The sequence below is a fragment of the Xenopus laevis genome, chromosome 9_10L (genome assembly GCF_017654675.1).
Source record: "Xenopus laevis strain J_2021 chromosome 9_10L, Xenopus_laevis_v10.1, whole genome shotgun sequence".
Taxonomy (NCBI): Eukaryota; Metazoa; Chordata; class Amphibia; order Anura; family Pipidae; genus Xenopus; species Xenopus laevis.
This window is the reverse complement of record NC_054387.1, coordinates 54,938,212-54,959,035: the sequence shown is the minus strand read 5'-3', so window position 1 is coordinate 54,959,035 and position 20,824 is coordinate 54,938,212. Positions and strand designations below refer to the sequence as shown.

Genomic DNA, 20,824 nt, shown 5'->3' with positions numbered 1-20,824 from the left:
GGAAGAGCTTCTGAAAGATCAGGAGACATGGTCTGAGCAGGTTTTGGATAAGGAAAGTAAACGCCACAGAGAGACCTACAGTAAGCTGGAGAAGGAGAAATGCACTGAGATTGAACTGCTGAGTGCAAGGTAATATGCCAGGCATGCCTTAAACTTGTATGCCCATGCCATTCTTTCTATAATGTGTCTAATGGCACTGGTGCCCCTGGCTCAGCATTAATATTTCAACATTTTTAGCCTGACCTAAAACTAGGAATCTCACCAGCAGGATGCAGATTGTATTCCCAAATTACAGTGTCTGCATGAGCCAGAGATGTCTGCACCTTAGAAAACTGTATATGGGACATTGTTTGCACTGCTGTATGTCAACACATTCACTTGAACCACAAAATAAGGTTATATGATAAATGTATTCATTGTATGAATGTGTGAGCTGCCATATACCTAGCAGCTGAGACGTCCTATCAGAAGCTGAGTATGTCTACCCTGCAAGGACTTGGAGGAGCATCAATTTTCCTGTTTAGCTCAAGAGATTGTTTCACTTTAATGAAAGTATGTTTAGAACAAGCCCTATTCTTTACACTCATGTTGCACAAGGGGTATACTGCCCTTGTTTTTACTTTCCATTTATGACATGGTAATAACATATGTTCTAGTTCTACAATTTCAGTCATAGAATAATGGCTCATAAAATATGTCAACACAAAACAACAACATTTCTATCATCAGCTTCTTAATACATTGGTTGGTTACCAGACCCTATGAGGAGCTTTGTAAGTGGGAGGCCAATAACCTGTTGGTTTGATGGCTCCTGGGGGGTTCCTGGGGCCCATTTAAGGATCAGCATAAGCATATTTATTTGCACTTATGTTACACAAGGGGTTATATAGCCCCTTGTGCAAACTGGGTATGTTCAGCCCAAGCCCTATTGATAACACAAGTGGGGATACAGTACCATTATAATCTTAAGAGGCCACTTGGACTATGTATGTATAAAACACTGCTCATGAACTGCTGTGCTTATTTGTATTATTTCTCTCTTGCAATAAAACATAATAATAGATGGTATTTGCTCTGACTCTCTCTTTCCTGCCAAGAAGTTAAACTATAACACTGAGCATCATTTTCTGTGTAAGAGATCCAAACAGAAAGGCTGAACTCACTGTGAATGTTACTGTTGTGTGGCTGCCGGGTCCATATGTTGAATGAAATTTATTTCTTTGGACTCATGTGCTGTTGTTCCTCAGGGTTCAAGAGCTGGAAGAAGAAAATGAAGACTTACTGACTTCCTTAGCCAGGCTAAAAACACACACAGTGAAAATAGATGAGGTAAGCTCACAATCACTGTCTGTTCTCCTTACTTCTCTAGAACAAATACTGGTTTTGTTGGTTATGGCATTTAATTGGCCACCAACAGGCCAAAGCAACATTTGACCGAAGGAATGCAGGTGTACGCACAACTGATGTGTGCACTGTAGTCTAAGCAATTGCTGAATACAACACTTTGTGTGCACTCCACACTTTACTGTGCTGGGGTTATCTACTGTGTGTATTGCTCAGTGCCCCTTTCACTTGATCATGATACCCCACCCTAAATAAATCACTCCAAGTTAGAATGGAATATTGCTGCATAATGTGAGAGGCAGACCTTATACAGAACAATGCTTCTCCATTTGCTCAGGAGCGGCAGAGAATGTCAGACAAGCTGGAAGACACCAGCCTGCGGCTGAAGGATGAGATGGATTTATATAAGAAAATGATGGACAAGCTGAAGCAGAACCGCCTTCATTTCCAGAAGGAGAGAGAAGCCACCCAGGATGTGAGTTCTAAATATCTGCCCTGTATATTATTAAATATGCATTGTCAAATCACTTACCTGGTGCACCCAGAGGTTGAGAAGAATAAGGTTTAGTGGATCATGGAGAGCACTCTACCCGTTCCTACTTTATCTAGTGACCTTTGGCCCTTTCTTTTTGGCAGCTCATAGAAGACTTGAGACGGGAGCTGGAACACTTGCAGATCTACAAACTAGAATGTGAAAAGTCTGGCCGTGGTCGGGGCTCTTCTTCTGGGCTCACTGAGTTCAATGTGAAGACCAGGGAGGGGGAACTAGAGCAAGAAATCAGGCGGCTAAAGCAGGTATGAGCCCTTCGGCAGCCTGCACATAGCCTGTGTGTATGAAGGGATACGTTATACACAGAACCCTAACAACAGCATGGCATAGCCCAGACTAGGTGATAGCAAGGACTTTGGTCAGTTTCAAGGCACAAGTCAGCGGCTCAGAGTTTTCTGTATATGCCAGTGGCCACTCTATTGACACCTGTGTCCCCAAATGTCCCACTCTGCAATATTATATAAATGCAGGCCCAACCCCAAAACTGAGTTGAAAGCCAGATGAGGCATATAATTCAGCTGATACTATTGGTTTGAGTAGGGAATGCAACACTAGGGGTATAATAAACAGCTGGTGAATATTATATTTTGTGGGTGGCCTCCCATGTGTTCATTACACAGTCATGTTAGATGGTGCTGACTGATAATCTGTCCATAGGATAATCAGAAACTTCGGGACCAGAACGATGACCTCAGTGGACAAATCCTCAGCCTCAGCCTGTATGAAGCAAAGAATCTCTTTTCAACCCAGTCCAAAGCTCAGTCTCTGGCTGCAGAAATAGACTCGGCTTCAAAGGATGAGGTAAGAGATTAACATGACAATGCTTATATCCTTAGAGATGGCACTTCCATACCTTCTACTGCGCCCTAAAGCAATCTATCCCCATAGAACTCAGAGGGAGTAAAGGTAAAGGTAAAGGTAAAGAGAGTAAAGGTAGTTAACATGCATCAGACTCATAACCATGTCATCATAGAGTTAAATTGAAAGTAACCCAGATGCATTAAAGATTGTTCCATTTAGGCAGTTTTAGCCCCTTCTACTGCCTAAATCCTTTAACACAAATCTTATTAGAATGCTCATTGGAGATTATGTGGGAATTATCTGTGCCACATACATCAGGCTATAAGGCTTTTGTGTTATGTACTGATCCATGTCCTGTAAGCGAAGAGTAAATCTGCTGCTACTTAATGGTAACCATGATGGTGCCTGCAGGGACCAGCTCTAATTCTCTCTCAGGTGCAAATTCACTAAAGGACGAAGCGCATTTTCGTTAATTCGTCGATTCACTAACGGACGCTGGCGTAAATTCGCTAGTGTTACTTCGCACCCTTACGCCTGGCGAATTTGCGCAACGGACGTAACTACGCAAATTCACTGACGTGCGAATTTTTCTGAACGCTACCTTTTACGCAAGACTTCCTTCGCCACCTCAGACCAGGCGAAGTGCAATAGAGTACATAGGGATTGCTTCAAAAAAAGTTACACATTTTTCGAAGTCCCAAAAAACACTGGCGTTTTTTCTTTTTTATGGGTGATAGTCAGAAAAAGATCGAAAAATTTTTTGGGGCTACCCTCCTTCCCCCCCTACATTTCCTAACTCATGGCACCTTAACTATACAGTGGGCATATGTGTAGGGCAAAATAAACATTTTATTTGGTGTTTTGAAGGTTTCCCAGGCTTGTGTAGTGATGCTAAATATACCTCCATTGTAACTTCAATTTGGCGCCGTATGCAAAGTAAGCATCACTAGCGTAACTTCATTTTGTTGGTGAATTAATGCTAGCGCAACTTCGCAACCTTACACTTCCCCAGAGCGCAACTTCAGATTTTAGTGAATTTGCGTAGCGCTGGCGAAAATACGCCTGGCGAAGTGGACGCTGGCGCAACTACGAATCTTAGTGAATTTGCCCCTCAGTGCTTGAGCCTCTGACACATGTAATGTGACCATTTTTGCCATTACAGAAATGTGACTCTTGCACTCATCCACTACCTAAAGGGGGGGGGTGTTGCTTTAATTTGAAGCAAAGGCTCTTTCCCAGCCTTTAGTCATACCCAGCTGATGACTTAATATATGGCCAAGGTTGAAGCCAAGTGTTCATTGGGAACTAATACCCCCCATCGCCCCGTCACAGCACAGACAATAATATCCACTGTTTGATTTCTTTCAGCTGATGGAGGCCTTAAAGGAACAGGAAGACATTAACTACCGTTTACGACAGTACATGGATAAGATCATCTTGGCCATCCTGGACCATGACCCTTCCATACTGGAAATAAAGAACTAAGCGATTCAGGCAGAAGAAAATACGGGATCACTTGTACTGTCGCTCATATAAACAGTTTTATATATTTTTAATCTTAGTGTCCCAGTGAATGTCTGTGGCTTTGGCAGATTAATTCTCCTGTGACCTACAGCCCACGCCAATGTATTTGTTCCGTTGCACTTTTGGAAGTCACTTTAGTCCGTGTTGCTGCTGTGCCCTGTCAGGCCTGGAAGAGAAGACTTTTAGCTATTTGACGCTTTCTCTTATCCGGATACAAAGTGCACTCTTGGGCCGTGTGTCACATGATTTCGCCTCATCAGGCCTAATGTCTCTTTGAAGAACACACCCTTGTTTTGCCACCACAGACCCACATAGGTGATGTGTAAGGATTAACTGTGTGTATGCCAAGGCACTCCATTGCAATGCATTCTCCACAGCACTCCCACTTACAGGTTGCTGAAGAAGAAAAGACTTCTTCTACACAATATCTGAATTGAGATATACTGGGAGTTAAACGGGAATAAGTCCATACAGATACATATAAGGGTGTTTAGCTTGCACCCTCTTATATTTTACTGACATCAACACGAGAGGATCCATGAATAATTACACTTGGGAATGGATACCATCTGGAAAGAGTGGGAACTGGATGTATGCCAAGAAAATCCCCAAGAAGCCTGTAGAAATTGTGGGTGTATAATGAAAGAATTTGTTGCACTTGAAGTCTTAATACTGAATGTACTGTATAACGTCTGTCCCTGTCTCGCATGGACATTGCTGTGTTTGTGCCTTCACATTGTACAGATGTGTCACAGCCCAGTTTGTACCTTTTCCATGCAGAGTTTAGTAGCACTCACTGTAAGTGTGTAAATAAATAGAGAGATTTGTATTCTTGGTGCCACAAACTTACTGACTGCCCTGCTGCATCGAGCCCGGAGCAACCTTCCCTTTACAACCGGCTTTGCTCAATCTGAAATGTCAGTTATTGACATTGTTATTAAAAGTATTCGTCGGTATTGTATTACAGCTATGGGACCTGTTATCCTGAATGCTTGTGACCTGGGGTTTTCCAGATAACAGATATTTCTACCTTAGGTTTACTAGATAATCATGTAAACATTAAATAAACCCAATAGGCCGGTTTTGCTTCCAGTAAGGATTAATTATATCTTAGTTTGGATCAAGTACAAGGTACTGTTTTATTTTTACAGAGAATCATTTTTAAAAATTTGGATTATTTGGATAAAATGGGAGCCTATGGGAGACACCCTTTCTGTAATTGGGAGCTTTCTGAATAACCGGTTTCCGGATAATGGATCCCATACCTGTAGTGTTAGTGCTCTTGGGCCTGCTGCAGAACTGGGCTCGCTCAGTGCTTGCTGGTCCCATGATGTTGCATTCACTGAAAGCAATATGCATCTGTCCCCATTCTCTGAATTTGCAGAGGAACTCTGAGTGTATTGCTGTGATTAGATATATAATGGGAACTGGCAGCTGCAGATAAAATACATAAACTGGGATGTAAATATAAATCAGAAGAACCAGATGCATATGTCTGTAGTCAACCCAAACGTGTTTGCCCCAAAATCATCATCAGTCTCCCTGTGGTTTGTCCCGCTGTGGTTCTTTATTATAGGACTGTCCAAATGAAGACACAAGGTCAGCGATTCTATCTGTGTGACATAATCACCTTTTATAATGCTATGTATGCTATGGCTGGGGCCATAAAAATCCCTTGTAGGGTTACTGTACATCCATCGTCTGCAGTTGGACAAGCCAGCTTTGTATTGTAATGAACCCAGGGCGTGGGACAGCTGCACGGCACTAAATTGCACATGTGCTGAAGAGCACTAAACACTTTGCTCCATTCTCAGGCACAAAAGCATGCTGCTCACTTGGCCAACCCTGCAACACATATGCCTGGGTCTGGGGTCAAACTGCTCAAATTCTATAACAATCAGTCAAATGTCAGTGCAAATATAGCACACATGAGAATGGCATGTGCTGCCCAGAGCAATAACAGCATATATGCACCCAATCACAACAGCAGTTGGTCATTTTCCATGTAGGCCTTGGTGCAATTGATATACCTCCCACATAGGTAGTTTTCAGGGCTTGCACTCAAGCAGACTAGCATAAATTCTACTAAGAGCAAGTTCAAGATTGGCCGCCTTTAACTGGCCAGGCAGCTGTTCTTGTTTCTCTGCAATAAAAGTAATGTGAGAGCACTTCCATGAGGAATGCAGAAAGGGAAAGTGCACAGTTTGTTAGATAGGCTTTTAAAATGCTTGTTACACAGCACTGATATGGTTAACTGGAGACTCTGTAGCACTACGTTTATAAAAATGCCTCAAAAGAGCCAGCAGGGATTGAAAAAAATGGGGAGGCTACCCATGGGCTCTTAGACAAAGTAGAAGCTGCTGGCCTATTGTTGCTGCTACAGATCAATTCTAAGCACTAAATACACCTGCAACCCTATATAGTGGTTAAATGAGGGAATTCTGCACCCATGTCTTGTACTGGAAGCACATAATGAATAACAAGGGGAGAAACCCAGGAAATGTTTTTTTGTTACTGTAAAAAATTCCCTTTCCTTGTTTTATTGTGTGACGTGTAAATAAACATGAATTTTGTTGCACAATGACCTTTGTACTTAATAAATAAAGTAAGGAGATGAGTCTGACTGAGATTCAATTATCAATTCACATGGCACAGAAGTACCAGCACTTGGGTCACAAAACCTTACACATTTGGGACATGGGGTATATCCTTAAGCTGGCCATAGATGTTAGGATTTTTAAAAGATCTTTTTGTTATCGTAAGACCAAGCTTATCGATCGTTTAAATGTACGATTTTTCCATCAACTAAAATGACCATTTCAAGCAATTTTGTCTAATTGAAGCCAGGAACACTGAGGGTAGCTGCCTGCTTGGCCCTGCAAACAATTGGACAATAGATATGGGGCTGAGTTATACAGGGAACTCTTTATCACTCATGTATTATAAGGGATAATGTATCCCCTACTGTAAATTATAAGGATATTAGAAGTCACTGGGGGTTCTGTGACCATATAAAGGCACAAGGCTGCAGGCTAAGTTATACAGGAACTCTGAATATCATTCATGTATTATAAGGGATACTGTACCCCTAATGTAAATTATAAGGATATTAGAAGTCACTGGGGGTTCTGTGACCATATAAAGGCACAAGGCTGCAGGCTGAGTTATACAGGGAACACTCATGTATTATAAGGGATAATGTACCCCACTGTAAATTATAAGGATATTAGAAATCACTGAGGGGTTCTGTGAGCATATCAAGACACAAGGCCGCAGGCTGAGTTAAACAGGGATCTCTGAGTATCACTCATATTATAAGGCAGTGATACCCAACCAGTAGCTCGTGAACAACATGTTGCTCTCCAACCACTTGGATGTTGCTCCCAGTGGCCTCAAAGCAGGTGATTATTTTTGAATTCCAGGCTTGGAGGCAAATTTTGGCTTCATAAAAACCAGGTGCACTGCCAAACAGAACCTCAATGTAGGTTGACAATCCACATAGGGGCTACTAAATGGCCAATCACAGCACTTATTTGGCACCCAGGAACATTTTTCATGCTGTGTGTTGCTCCCCAATTCCTTTTACTTCTGAATGTTGCTCATGGGTTCTAATAAAGGTTGGGGATCCCTGTTATAAGGGATAATGTACCCCACTGTAATTATAAGGATACATGAGCCATATGGCAATTGCTTTTGGAACATAAGCCCCATAATCAATCTAAAACCAGCAAAAGCTCACACGTCCTTATAAATGTTACAGCGCCATCTTGTGTATATATTACATACTAATGTCCAATGCATTCCACAATGTAACATTTTCTCCTGCAGCATCCACTGAAAATAGGGAAATCTCCCTAACACGTAGGTCAAGAGGCCAGATTATGGAGACTGCAAAGGATATATCAGTGCAGAACTGAGGAAAATTAGGGGAATTTACACCAATGGTAGTTATAGGTGCAGTACCTAGAGTAGGTGACAAACTGGTGGGAGAATGAGGGAACATTAAAGAGACCTCTGTATTACCCCCAATGAGGTCACATGACAGGAGGAAACATGAGAAATAGAATTGAAAGTACCCGGTATTGGCTTGTTTTGTGTGTGCAAACATTGCAGCGTGTGTTTCTCTTGTCTTTGTTAGATTTTACATTTACCCGGCTACCCTGACAGCTGCTAGTGATAAGTGGGTCCAGCAGAAACCAGTCAGACTTTTGATTTACTTGTGGCTTGGGCATGGGGGGGAGGTTTAACTCCTTGAAATGCCCCTTCTTGTTTACCCACCTATGACATTATTGGGCTGGAAGTGGGTCATAAATGTAAGAGGAATTTGGGCCAGGTTGGGAAGCAGCAGGTTTTGTCAGTTCTAAGTTAAAACATTTTGTTGGCTCCATCAATATCAGCAAAATCGTTGTCCCTCCAAATACTCCATTTCTGATAGTAGGATACTATTTTGGGGGTGGGGCAGCTCCTTGTTGTTATGCTTTTGAGGGTTGCAGAGGTGCCCAGGCATGGATTTGTGGAAAGGCCACCAAGGCCCGGGCCTAGGGCGGCAGGATTTTAGGGGGCAGCATGCTGCCCTACCACACCCACATTGGTTCAGAAACACTGGGGATGCACAAGAGATAAAATCGTTTTTTACATTTCCCATGCACCAATCCCCATTTCTCCAGTACTGATGATGATGAAAATTTGCACGGATAAAAGAATGGGGACGGGGGAGACGAATGTCAGCAGGCCTAGGGGTGCCCACTATAAATCCGGCCCTGCAAACAAACCATACATGTTAGGTCACATGAGCCAATTAAAAGACAGAGTTGTGTCTTTTGCTTCCCACACTTCTTCCTGTTACAGTAATAGTTGAAGTATTTCTGGTCAGGTGATCTCTGAGGCAGCACACAGACCATCACAAAATGGTGGTTCAAGGCAAGAGATGTAAAAGGGCAATATTTACTTAAATATATATTCCAGTTTGATAAGATTCTTTAATATGTCACTTAATATGATATAAACTATCTGTTGCTTAAGTATTCATTTTGGGGGTATAGTTTTCCTTTAATTGAATCCATATTAATAAAGTATCCTTTGGATTATTTGGGCTAAAATGTCACTTCATTTCATAACCAAAAGTAGCCATAAAGGGACAATAACACCAAAAAATGTAAGTATTGTAAAGGAAAGACAATATAACGTACTTGTGCCTTGCCCTCGCAAAACTGGTGTGTTTGCTTCAGAAAAACAACTATAGTTTATATAAACAAGCTGCTGTGTGCTGTGGGGGCAGCCATTAAAGAACAGGACACATTGTAGATAACATACGTTCTGAAGAATTCTATTGTATACTACATAGCTTATCTGTTATCTGCTGTGTATACTGTGCCTTTTCTGAGTTTACGTCACACGCCACTTGCCATGCGTAGGGAGACTATGGAGCGCATCACAAAGGTATTTAAACCTATTTGTTGGACACATTTGTTCTGCCTTTTATCTTTTTTGCAATAATTTATGAATTTTTCCCCTGATGAAGACCACTTTAGTGGTCGAAACGCATAGGGCCAATACTGGGCCATGGGCCAATATTGGGCCATAGCTGAAAATGTAAATGTATTTTTGTAAATGTAATAACATTTTGCCTTTTTAAATTTGAGTGTGCAGTCCCTATATTTATCTTTATACTGAATTTTTCGGAGACTTTACTTGGGCGGACTTCATGGGACAAGCACCTCACTATTGAATTAAAATTGGGTGTGCGCCTTCTAAAAATCTAATTTGTTATAAAATAGAGTTGATCCAGTGCAAGCCAATCTGAATGCCAAAGTGGTAAAAAGTAGGGACAAAGTAATGGTACCTGAAAATGTTACTTTTTCCTCATTTTCAATTATAATAATGATCTGTTTTACAAAGTGTATAGTAATACACAAACAGGGGAGATATTGAAACAAATATTGTTTCCAAGAGGCTCATACAGTTCCCTGGAATGAACATTTGGGCAGAGAATAAATCTTAGACCACATTCTTGCAAAGTTTTTCTGGCCAGGTATTTATAAACAAACACAGACTGCAAGTTAACCAACCAAAAAAAATTCTAAAACCTGCCCTTTATTACATTTGCCTTTAAAAGATGCCCCTTTAAAAGAGTGGGCTGTTTGGAACCTTCTGCAAAAGGTCACAAATTAGTTTTAGTAGTCTTTGATTACAATACTCGCCACTTAAAACCATTGCCTTTAAAGGAGAAACAAACTCTTAATAAAAAAACCCTACCCTACATAGACCCCTATCCTTCCCCCCCCAGCCTAGCTAACCACCCCCCCCCCCCAGGCAAATGCCCCTAACTCTTTACTTACCCCTCCCATGCAGATTCTGTCCAGCGAAGTTCACGGACGCCATCTTCTTCTCTTCGGTAATCTTCTGAATGAAACCGGTGAAGGGGCGCATGCGCAGTTGGAGCAATTTGCTGTTTCACGACAACTGTGCATCTGCTAAAATTTAAGAAAATTTCCGAACTGCCGGTTTCATCCCGAAAATTACTGAGGTGGAAGGGGTAAATAAAGAGTTAGGGGCATTTGCCCGGGGGGGGGGGCAGCTAGGCTGGGGGGAAGGAGGGTCTATGTAGGGCAGGGGGTAGGGTTTATTTTATCTTATTATGGGTTTGTTTCTCCTTTAAGATCTGCCAAACAAGTTACTGCTAAACTTTTCAAGCTGTTCTTCAGGGTGGGGCTCCCTAAGATAATGCTTAACGTTCAAGAGAACAATTACATGTCAAAACTTACAAAAAAGGTAGTAGTTCTCTTAAAGGTGCAGTCTTTAAAAACTTCAGTGTATCACCCACAAACTAATGGACTAGTGAAGCAGGAAGTTTGTAATCACTGAGAAGGAAAACTGTAAAAAGCCTGGAGCATGCATAGTAACTGTGAGGGCACCATCACCGGCTCCCAAGAAAATCGGGGTTTGCATGGAACTTCCATGTGGCTGCATTTTATCAGTGGTCAGTTTCAGCAGTTCTCTTGTTTTGTGTTACTTGCTCAGAAACCTGTCTGTCCTGTTTATGGTTCTTGGTTATTTACAAAAGGAGCCGGAAGTAGCAAAGGAATATGTGGCAATAAATGCTCCAATGGCAAGCAGGAAAGCATGGCAACCAATGACAGGTTCCAATTTCATTGCTAAGAGTCACATTGCATTTGGGAGCCCTGACTTAAAGCCTGACTCAGGAGCAGTAGAACTCATTTCAGAATTAAGGTTGCGAACAGCCTACCGTATTTAGCAGCTTCTGTCTTCTTCAGGGCCAGTTGAGCCCCGGGGAACCTGTTTAATGGTATAACAGCTAGGCCCTCTGGAACCTGTGTGATTGTATAACGGCTGTGGATAAACATTCCCTCCAGGTAAGTGTTGGATGGAATGTAAATAGATGGGCACTGGTGCCCACTGCAGTCTCTGTTCAAGTGCAGGGGGGCAGAGTTGTTATTCTGTAGGCTACTCTGAGTTATCGTATGTTGTCTTGTGCACAAAAGAAAAAGGGAAAAGACTGTGCCAGACATAGGGCCTGCAAAGGCCCTTTAAGTAGATCTCTATCACATGACATGTTTGTCACAAGTCCATTATGAGGGGGAAGCCATGTCTCCCAACAGACAGGCCCATACTGGAATTCTCTAACTTCTGGCAAATGCCAGAGAAGCTGCTATAAGATGCCACAGGAAATTTAGTGGGCTACAAGTTTATACTATACTATTTCTGTGGATCTCTGTTGCAGCTGTGTTTACATGCAACTGATCAACCCCACCTCGTCTCTGCACTCTTTGTTATACTTATAAAATGCACAGGGAACAAAATGACATGCTAGTCTGGCTCTAGGGCCACTACATAATAATAATTTGATACCTGAATATGGAAATTGGGTTCAGATAGGTTTGTCTGTCGGCTAGCTTAGCATTTGGAATTCAGATAAATAAACATTATAGTTCAGGAGTGTTCCTAAGTGCTGCTTACATATACGTTGTTTATTATATCTGCACACAGAGATGAACATATAATTTACAAGAGGGGGTACTTTATGCACTATATATCTACAGTAGGTTGCTGTAGGTGCAAATACTCCCCTCGTGTCTGCCATTATCAATAGCAAATACCCCACACCTTGAACAGGATGAAAGTGCCCTGGGATCAGTGGAGGGCAGAGGGACCTGGGAAAAAGGCTATGAATGTATGAAGATTGTTGTTGTGGGGAAGGGGAGTATGAAGAATGGGTAAGGAGTAGGATGCACAGAGGATGCTTGGGGTGTTGAATGGAGATGGGGAATAAGCTATGAGGGCACAACAATTGTTTAGTTGGGAGCGTAGGAGTAGCAAGGACACACACACATGCAGATCAGCAATGAACTCATTAAATATTTACAAGGATTTACAAGGATTAAGGAAAATAATTAAGCACCTCTTGTGTTCCTACAGGCCATGGTAATGGAGCAGATTTTTTCCAAGATGCGCCTTTTATCTCCTGAAAGCTTGCATGGACTCTGGGCCTCTATGATAATGATTGTCCCTGGGTTATTAGCATTCATCTTGATATTCAGATACTGTTGCAGGAAAAGACCGATAAAGAACATTAATGACGAGTATGAGGAGCTGGTGCAACAGGTTGCATCTCTCCTGTTGGAGAAAAAACAGTGGGAGGAAGAAGCTACTCAGTTAATAGAACATAATCACAACTTGCAACAAAGCAACATCAGGCTCAGGTAACATTTTCACACAGACTGTACCAACCTCCATAACCTTCATGTTATTATTTTCCCCAGTACCATATCTGTCCTAAACATAGCTGGGCGAGTAGTGTAAGTGCCCAAGCCTGCCTACCCCTCACCACTTGGTTTACATACACATGCACCACCACCCAGTCCCCACTACTCCCAAGGCTCATGCTTCTGCTCGCTAGTTCCCTAGTTCTGGCTCTGGCTCAAAATTTTTTAACCAATATTTAAATCCAGGTTTAAATAGTAGTAGAAATGTAAATTATGATCATTGCATCATATATCTACTCTTGATTAGACAGCTACGAAACCAGAAACGATAAGAATTGCCTTTTTACTCTTTACGGGGTGTATTATAAGTAATAGCCACATAACACATAGATGGACTGAAAAATAAATATAATTAGTCAAATACAAGAGTCCTCTGCACTCAACCCATTATCAATATATTTAAGACAGCGACATTTTGTGCATACTGCTAATGAAAAATGACTTACCCTTTAAACAACACAGGGATTGTTTGTCCATATATTGCAATATATTTAAGCTGGCCAACTACGTCAAAGTCATCCCATATCTGGCCAGTCCTACACTTAACTTTTGTCTGATTCATTAAGAATTCTATTGCTTAATTATACATTTTACAAAGGGACTAAGTTTTACCTGCAACTTACTTGCTGCTTTCAAAGTAAAACTCCCAAACTTGGCTGCCCTTTTATTAGACACCAGTGGGATCACCTGACTATAGCTGGGAAGGATGGGAGCTACAACATGGAGCTGGTCACTGCTCCTGTATAAACTATAACAAACAAGGGAAAGTTGTGCTCACCACTATTTTTTAAAAACCATTAGGCGGGGGGTGCAATGAGGCTGTGACCACAAAATACATATAGACAAATACAAGAATCCTCTGCACTCAACCCATTATCAATATATTTAAGACAGCGACATTTTGTGCATACATTCCCTTGTTCGTTCTAGTTTATGCAGGAGCAGTGACCAGCTCCATGTTGTAGCTCCCACCCTTCCCAGCTATAGTCAGGTAATCCCACTGGTGTCTAATAAAAGGGCAGCCAAGTTTGGGAGTTTTACTTTGAAAGCAGCTAGTAAGTTGCAGGTAAAACTTTGTAAAATGTATAATGAAGCAATAGAATTCTTGATGAATCAGATGAAAATTGAGCGTAGGACTGGCCAGATATGGGATGACTTTGACGTAGTTGGTCAGCTTAAATATATTCTAATATATGGACAAACAATCCCTGTGTTGTTTAAAGGGTAAGGCATTTTTCAGTAGCAGTATGCACAAAATGTCGCTGTCTTAAATATATTGATAATGGGTTGAGTGCAGAGGACTCTTCTATTTGTCTATATGTATTTTGTGGTCACACACTCATTGCACCCCCGCCTAATGGTTTTTAAAAAATAGTGGTGAGCATAACTTTCCCTTGTTTGTTATAAAATAAATATAATTACAGTGATTGTGTTTGATAGCAGCACATATGGGATATAGTGAATAAAGACCATAAATAAATTCTTAGGGGCAGATTTATCAAATTGAATTTCCAGTTTAAGGAAGTTCCTAAAAGCTCCCATCAACTCACATAAACTTGAAATTCAAAAAAATTTGATTCAAGGTTTTCCCCCCAAAATTTTTAAATTCTAATTTCGAGTTTATTTTAGTGTAATTCGACTAGGGAATAGTCCAAACTAGATTCAAATTTAAGCCTATAGTTTTCAGGTTGAGAACAGGATCCCTTTTTGAATAGAGGCAAAACATATTATCAATCTCTCAACACCATGCCAGACCTCAAAGAACCTGAAAAAGTAAAGGGGTGGTTCACCTTTAAGTTCATCTTCTGACTCTTTCCAGACTTCAAATGGGGGTCACTGACACTATCTAAATGTGTGTGTGTGTGTGTGTGTTTTATTCTCTTTTCAGTTCCCTCCATAATTAGCTATATCAGAATTGGATCAATGTATGTACTGATTAAAGGACTCTAAGTAGAGATGGGGTAGCAATGTTTGTACTGTGTATGTGTGTATCTGTGAGTTTGGCCAGTAACACGAAAGCCGTTTGTATTTTTGACATAGGAAGCGGAATCTGGAAGATGCTGATGAGGAGAATAACCAATTGTTTCATGATGTTGCTTTGCTCTCATTGGAGAATAAACAATATGAAGAGCAGAATAAGAAGTCTAAGGAAGAAATTAAAAAACTACTTCAGACTCTTGGAGAGATCAGGTATCTGCTTTGTGACTTTGATGTTAACCTACCACCATCTAATTGTGTGCACCAGAAATGGGGATGTAAAGTGACCATAATTGTGACATTTCAGGGTAGAGAAACAAACACCCAGTACCTTACTCGCAAAGCTTTTAACATATATCCTCTCATTTCTACCTCTTTTCTGGGGGACTCAAGCTCCTCTCCCTCTCTTTCTCCTTCTTCCTAAACCTTAGGCATAATGATTTGATTCTCACAATTAGCTTGATATTGTACATCAGTCAATATAATTTCAGCCCTCTCTGAGGCAAAGCAATACCACCTAAGGCATCCACAGCACAGCTTTTTTTTTTTTTTTTTTTTTTTTTTACAATTAGCTTGATATTGTATATCAGTCAGTAACCCCACTGGGCCCTCTATACTCCTGAGGCAACCCCCCCCCCCCCCAAACCTTGGGGACAATGATCTGTTTCTCAAACATTTATTGTACTTTAGGTAAGTGTTAAAGAATATTAGTAGGGTTTGGCATAGCAATGTATCTGTTGAGTAAATGTCCCTCAGTAGAGTTGGCGTAGAAAAGCATAGCTTGTTTATTAGTCTGAAATTTAAATTGGTGCATTCTTAATCCACAGCAGTTGTTGGCTTTTGAGTACTTTCCTATTCCCTGAGAAGAGAACAAATAAATGTTCTGATTGTCTGAAGGATTTGCATCTCATAATACAAACAGAAATGCATATCCATGCTAGAAGTTAGGAAGTAGACTGGTAAAATCTTGGAAGAACAATTTGTGAATTAATATTCTCTGTAGAGGGAAATTTAGTCTGAAAGAATGGCATAGTCCTTAAAATAACTTTATCATGAAAGAAAAGAGTATAAGGAAGATACAGTGCCACTGCCTGAAGTTCTCCAACTACCTTTCAAGGATTAGGTTGGGGGTGCTGTGGAGGCTAATGAGGGAAGGGTGAGTCCTTGAGGCAGAAGCTGTATGTGCCTAGGGAACACATAAAGGAAAGGCAGGAACAGGTTGACAAGGGCGTTTAGTCAGTCTGGAACAGGTGCAGAGCAGAATAGGATGGAGAGGGCGAAGATCAGGACTGGTCTAGACAGGATGAAGAGGGTGAAGGTCAGGACAGAAACAGACTGGATGGGACAGGACGGTGTGGGCGTAGATTGGGTGCAGACTGAAAGGATGGGACAGGACGGTGCGGGCGTAGATCGGATCAGACTGGGATAGAGTAGCAAGAGAGCTGGAGCAGAAGAGTGGATAGCGAGAGTACTGGAAAGCGAGAGTACTGGAAAGCGAGAGGACTAGATAGCGAGAGTACTGGAAAGTGAGAGGACTGGATAGCGAGAGGACTGGATATAAGACAGGTTAGGTACAAGGCAGAACAGGAAGCAGGAACAGGCAAGGCAAGGTCAGTTCAAGGCAAGGTAAAACAAGGCAGGGTAAAGCAAGGCAAAACAAGGCAGGGAAGGACAAGGCAGATCAGGGCAAGGTAGAATCAAGGGAAAAGGGCTAGAGCTGGAACAACCTAGCTAGGGGCGCTGCCACAGTACTAGGAAGGCCATTTAATGCTCTAGCAAGGAGTATTCGGAGGGCTGGCCTTAAATAGGGCAGAGTCAGCCCTGATTGGCTGGTTTCAACCAATCAGGCTGCTGCTGGGCTGGGGTTGCAAATGCAGGCTTCTCAGTGGTTAGGAAATAAAGCCAGAAACACAAAGATCCCTGGCTTGAATCCCACCAGAGCCTGACACCTTCATTGCTGCTTTGAGCATTGTGAGTGCTAGTAGAAATGTTACATTGAAGGGAGAATCGCAAAGAGCAGATGAGGTCTGGATCCCAAAGAGGCACAGAAAACCTTATTCTTGGTCTGATTCTTGAAGTGTTTTTTAGAAATTGTTTAGTCAGAGACTAAAAATACATTTAGGTCCTGCATTAATGATAATGATATAGCACTGATATGAACTTCAAGAGTGTTTGGTTTCAGGCATTTTGCTAAACAATTCTGTAGAAACTATAATGTCAGTGGAGCAGAAGATTGATCACAAGAAGGATTATTCATTACTACCCACTACTGAAAATCTCTTCAGACGCTTCCATTAAAGTGATTGAGTCTTTCCTAGAATGCAGTTGTGTCTTCACTACTTCCTCTGAAAGGTCTTGATTAACTTTTTTTCACTGTCAATCTCCAGGCCATCAAGTTGAGTTGAAATATCTCTGGGAGCTTCATTCTTTCTACTCTGGGGAGAAGCTTCCAATAATGACCTCTGAGATTGAAAAATCAAGTTCTCCTGGGTCAAAATGGGACTATCATGATGCTGGTTGACCCCCTCCCCTTCTCTGGCCTTCTGAAAAGTCATCTAAATCATGGGAAGGGGCGGGAACACATAAACCCAGCTTGAAATTCTGGGAAATTGACATTGTATCCAGAGGCATGGGAGACCCCTCTTCTTGGCCAACATTTCCCTCTAATTAAGTTCCCTCTCTCTCTGATTTACCTATGATCTGCTGATGCTGATGACATTATCTGGTTCTATTGATTAAAGGCCCATGGTAGGTTTGGTGTACTATTGCATCTTTTAGCCAATGATGCTGGTTCCAATAGCAACTATCAATAGATGACTGAGTTCAGCCAATTGTATATTTTTGTCATAGGAAGCAGAATGTGGAAGATGTTAATGAGGAGACTAAACAACTGTTTCATGATATTGCTTTGCTCACAACGGAAAATAAAAAATATGAAGAACAGAATAAGAAGTTAAAGGAAGAGATCAGAAATCTAATGCAGACTATGGCAAAGATCAGGTATCTGATTTATCTAGTGATTGGGATATTAACCTACCAAAAATAGTAATGCGAATGCCTGTAACTGGGACATTTCGAGGTAGAGAAACATGCACAATAACTCAATGCAATTGTGCTCTCTGCACTAGAAGAGATGAATTCCTGGTCTAAATTTGGTTCTTAAAGTTACCAGGAACTTTTTTGTTGCCCCTGGCAACCTGCGGGGAGCTGCCGACTGAGGGAAGGTTCTTCCATTGCCCCCTACACCCACCACTTCTCTGTCTGCCCATCTTTTGCGGGACTCATGTTCCTTGTCTTCTTGTGTCCTGTGCATTCAGCTCGGCTCTCTCTCTTCCTGTCCCCTGTGGGACTCATGTTCCTCTATCTCACTCTCTCCTGGGGGTCCGTATTCCATATACTCTTTCTACTGCTGTGCACCACTTGGCTACATGGTTAATGGAAGTGGATGAGAGTCTACTGCCTGACATTTTATTTTGTTTTTCCTCAGGGGTGGAACCAATAAATCCAGCAGTGACGAAAATAAATTGCTGCTTCAGGGTTATGGGGCGTTATTAGAAGAAAACGAGAACCTTAAACTTAGGAACATGAGGCTTGCAGAGCATGTCAACTGGCTGTCGCATCCAAACAGAGGCACACAACAAAAGGACTGTAATGTCTCCTAAATTCTATAATACATTCTATGCACAAAAGAAAGACCTTTTCCTATATACAATAATCAGTATTGAAACAGTGTCTCCTTTCCTACTTGTCAATGTTTAGGAAAACATTGTCTCAGTCCTTTTCTATATATAATAATCTGCAGGGTAACAGTGACTCCACCCTTTCCCTATATATTATAATCTGGATGAAATGAGTCAGTCCTTTTTAATGATATGGAATATCATATTGATATGGAATAAAGATCTTGCTTTTAATCCGGTGTGCAGGCCTTTTTCATATTCAAAAATCAGAGACTTAAAGCCTCATTTACAAAAGAAGTTCTAAGTGCAAATTTTGTATGTAAATTGCCATTAAATTTTACCCACAATGCAGAAATCTTTCCCAGTGTAATTAATTACATTAACTTTAGCTGATTGCACACTAGTTGAGGCACATGCTAATTTCCTTGATTTTGGATTATAATTACCTTTCCATTCACTTAGTACTAAGGGAATCATGGAATAATGGTAGGTGCATGCTGGGTGTCCTTGTGTCAATGTTTGCATGTGATTCATTAGAGCAGACTGTAAGCTCTACAAACATCAAGTACTTTCCAGCATCATATCACCCATGTATCATTACTTACCAAGAAAAAGCACCATAAATATGATTGCCAGGGGTCCTCCAAACAGTTTGATGCCCATTGTGCACAGGTTTACCAAAGTATCTGGCATTTAGAGGCCCCAAAATGAAGTTAGCGCATACAAATAGTCCTGTGGGTAACTTCAGATAATGAAAAATCAACACATGCATTTTTGTGGAAATATATGTTTACCCTCAAAACCATATATTTTTGGAAAGTACACATTGGACTGAATCTAAAATGGGTACTCATGCCTTTCTGCTCCACACTACTGAGTCACAAGGCTTTTCCAAAATTGTCGGTTGTGGTGAAATATCTGAATATTGTCTCAAAGCTTTCCAGCATCGTATCGTCCATCTATCATTACCAGCATAAAGCATCCTAAATATGAACGGCAGGGGTCTACTAAACAGTTTGATGCCCAATATGCATAGATGTACCAAACTATGATACCCGATATGCATTTACCAAAATAGTGCATATAAATTATCACGTATGACACTCTGGCTACTACAATATAAGCACCCAGTATGTGTACTATGTGCCATGAGACCCCCTAACAGTATGGAGACCCTAGAAAACCATATATTTTTTGAAAGTACACATTCGGTTGCATGTAAAACAGGTAAATATGTCTTTCTACTGCAAACTACCAAACTGCAAACATAATTTTTTTTTAAATTTCTGAAAATCAGTCCAAAGCTTGCCTTTTACCCCATTATATACCCCACATTTCATAAAGTACCAGCAAAAGGCATCTTAAATATGAACGCCAGGGGTCTACTGAACAGCTTGTTGCCTGATTTGCATAGATAAACCAAACTATGTCTCGCACAGAGATCCCCCAAACGGATTTACAAATGGTATAGAAGACAAAATTTCCATGGGCAAAATGAAGTAACAAAGAACAGAGCGAAATACAATAAAATCCCTAAAATCCAACAAAACCACAAAAATCTCACCTAGGGGGCAGATTTATCAAGGGTTGAATTTCGAAGTGCAAAAAACTTAGAAATTTGACCATCGAATAGGTTAGTCCGACATTCGAAGTCAAAGGATTTTTACTATAGTACGATCGTTTAAGATAGTACGATCATACCATTTTACAAAAAAATCCTTCGACTTCTCAAAACTTACCCAAATACTGGCTATAGTTTCTAGGAGGTCCCCAAGTGTCGAAGTAGAAGTTTTTTAAAGAGACAGAATTTCGATTTTCGAATGGAATTTGTGTAGTATTTTCAATTCGAATCAAAGTCGAATTTAGCCTATTCGATGTTGAAGTACCCAAAAATTACTTCAAAATTCAACGTTTTTTTTATTCTAAAATTCACTTCGACCTTTGATAGATATGCCACCTTGTGTAATCAGCAGTCAGAATCACAGTTTGAATATTTTAGCATGTTTCACGGATAGAAATAAGCGAAAGTAAAGCTGAAAATTTAATAAAATGGCTAAACATGCAATAAAATGGCTAAAAATGCACCAAAATCACAGAAATTTCAATATAATCACAAATAACATACAAAAGGTATTATCGAATACGCTACTCACAATGGCAATAAA

The 20,824-nt window shown here is 40.9% G+C and overlaps 2 protein-coding genes across 4 annotated transcripts in view; both read left to right on the top strand.

Moving 5' to 3' along the window:
- The window catches only part of LOC108701226 (rab11 family-interacting protein 4), a 40,837-nt gene extending 34,034 nt beyond the window's left edge, over positions 1-6,803 (top strand). For both annotated transcript variants that reach the window (XM_018235569.2, XM_018235568.2), the window contains 6 exons: positions 1-129; positions 1,248-1,329; positions 1,682-1,819; positions 1,981-2,139; positions 2,552-2,695; positions 4,064-6,803. The exon at positions 1-129 is cut by the window's left edge and continues 12 nt beyond it. In XM_018235569.2, coding sequence (XP_018091058.1) covers positions 1-129; positions 1,248-1,329; positions 1,682-1,819; positions 1,981-2,139; positions 2,552-2,695; positions 4,064-4,180 — 769 coding nt within the window. In that variant the 3' untranslated portion in view covers positions 4,181-6,803. The remainder of the gene's footprint in view (positions 130-1,247; positions 1,330-1,681; positions 1,820-1,980; positions 2,140-2,551; positions 2,696-4,063) is intronic.
- Positions 6,804-10,845: 4,042 nt separating this feature from the next.
- LOC108701225 (tropomyosin-1) lies at positions 10,846-18,893 on the top strand. Of its 2 annotated transcripts, XM_018235566.2 has the most exons (5): positions 10,850-11,592; positions 12,656-12,939; positions 15,043-15,192; positions 17,830-17,979; positions 18,467-18,893. In XM_018235566.2, the coding sequence occupies exons 2-5, from the start codon at positions 12,659-12,661 to the stop codon at positions 18,639-18,641; spliced, it is 756 nt and encodes a 251-aa protein (XP_018091055.1). In that variant the 5' UTR covers positions 10,850-11,592; positions 12,656-12,658; the 3' UTR covers positions 18,642-18,893. The 2 variants fall into 2 exon arrangements, with proteins under 2 accessions (XP_018091056.1, XP_018091055.1); XM_018235567.2 differs by lacking the exon at positions 17,830-17,979 and having other exon boundaries at positions 10,846-11,592.
- The last annotated feature ends 1,931 nt before the right edge of the window (positions 18,894-20,824 follow it).

Coding starts and splice junctions, on each gene's coding strand:
- LOC108701225 (XM_018235566.2), top strand. CDS start 12,659: ATGGTAATGGAGCAGATTTTTTCCAAGATGCGCCTTTTATCTCCTGAA. Junction 12,940..15,042: donor CAAAGCAACATCAGGCTCAG/GTAACATTTTCA, acceptor TTTTTGACATAG/GAAGCGGAATCTGGAAGATG. Junction 15,193..17,829: donor CAGACTCTTGGAGAGATCAG/GTATCTGCTTTG, acceptor TTTTTGTCATAG/GAAGCAGAATGTGGAAGATG.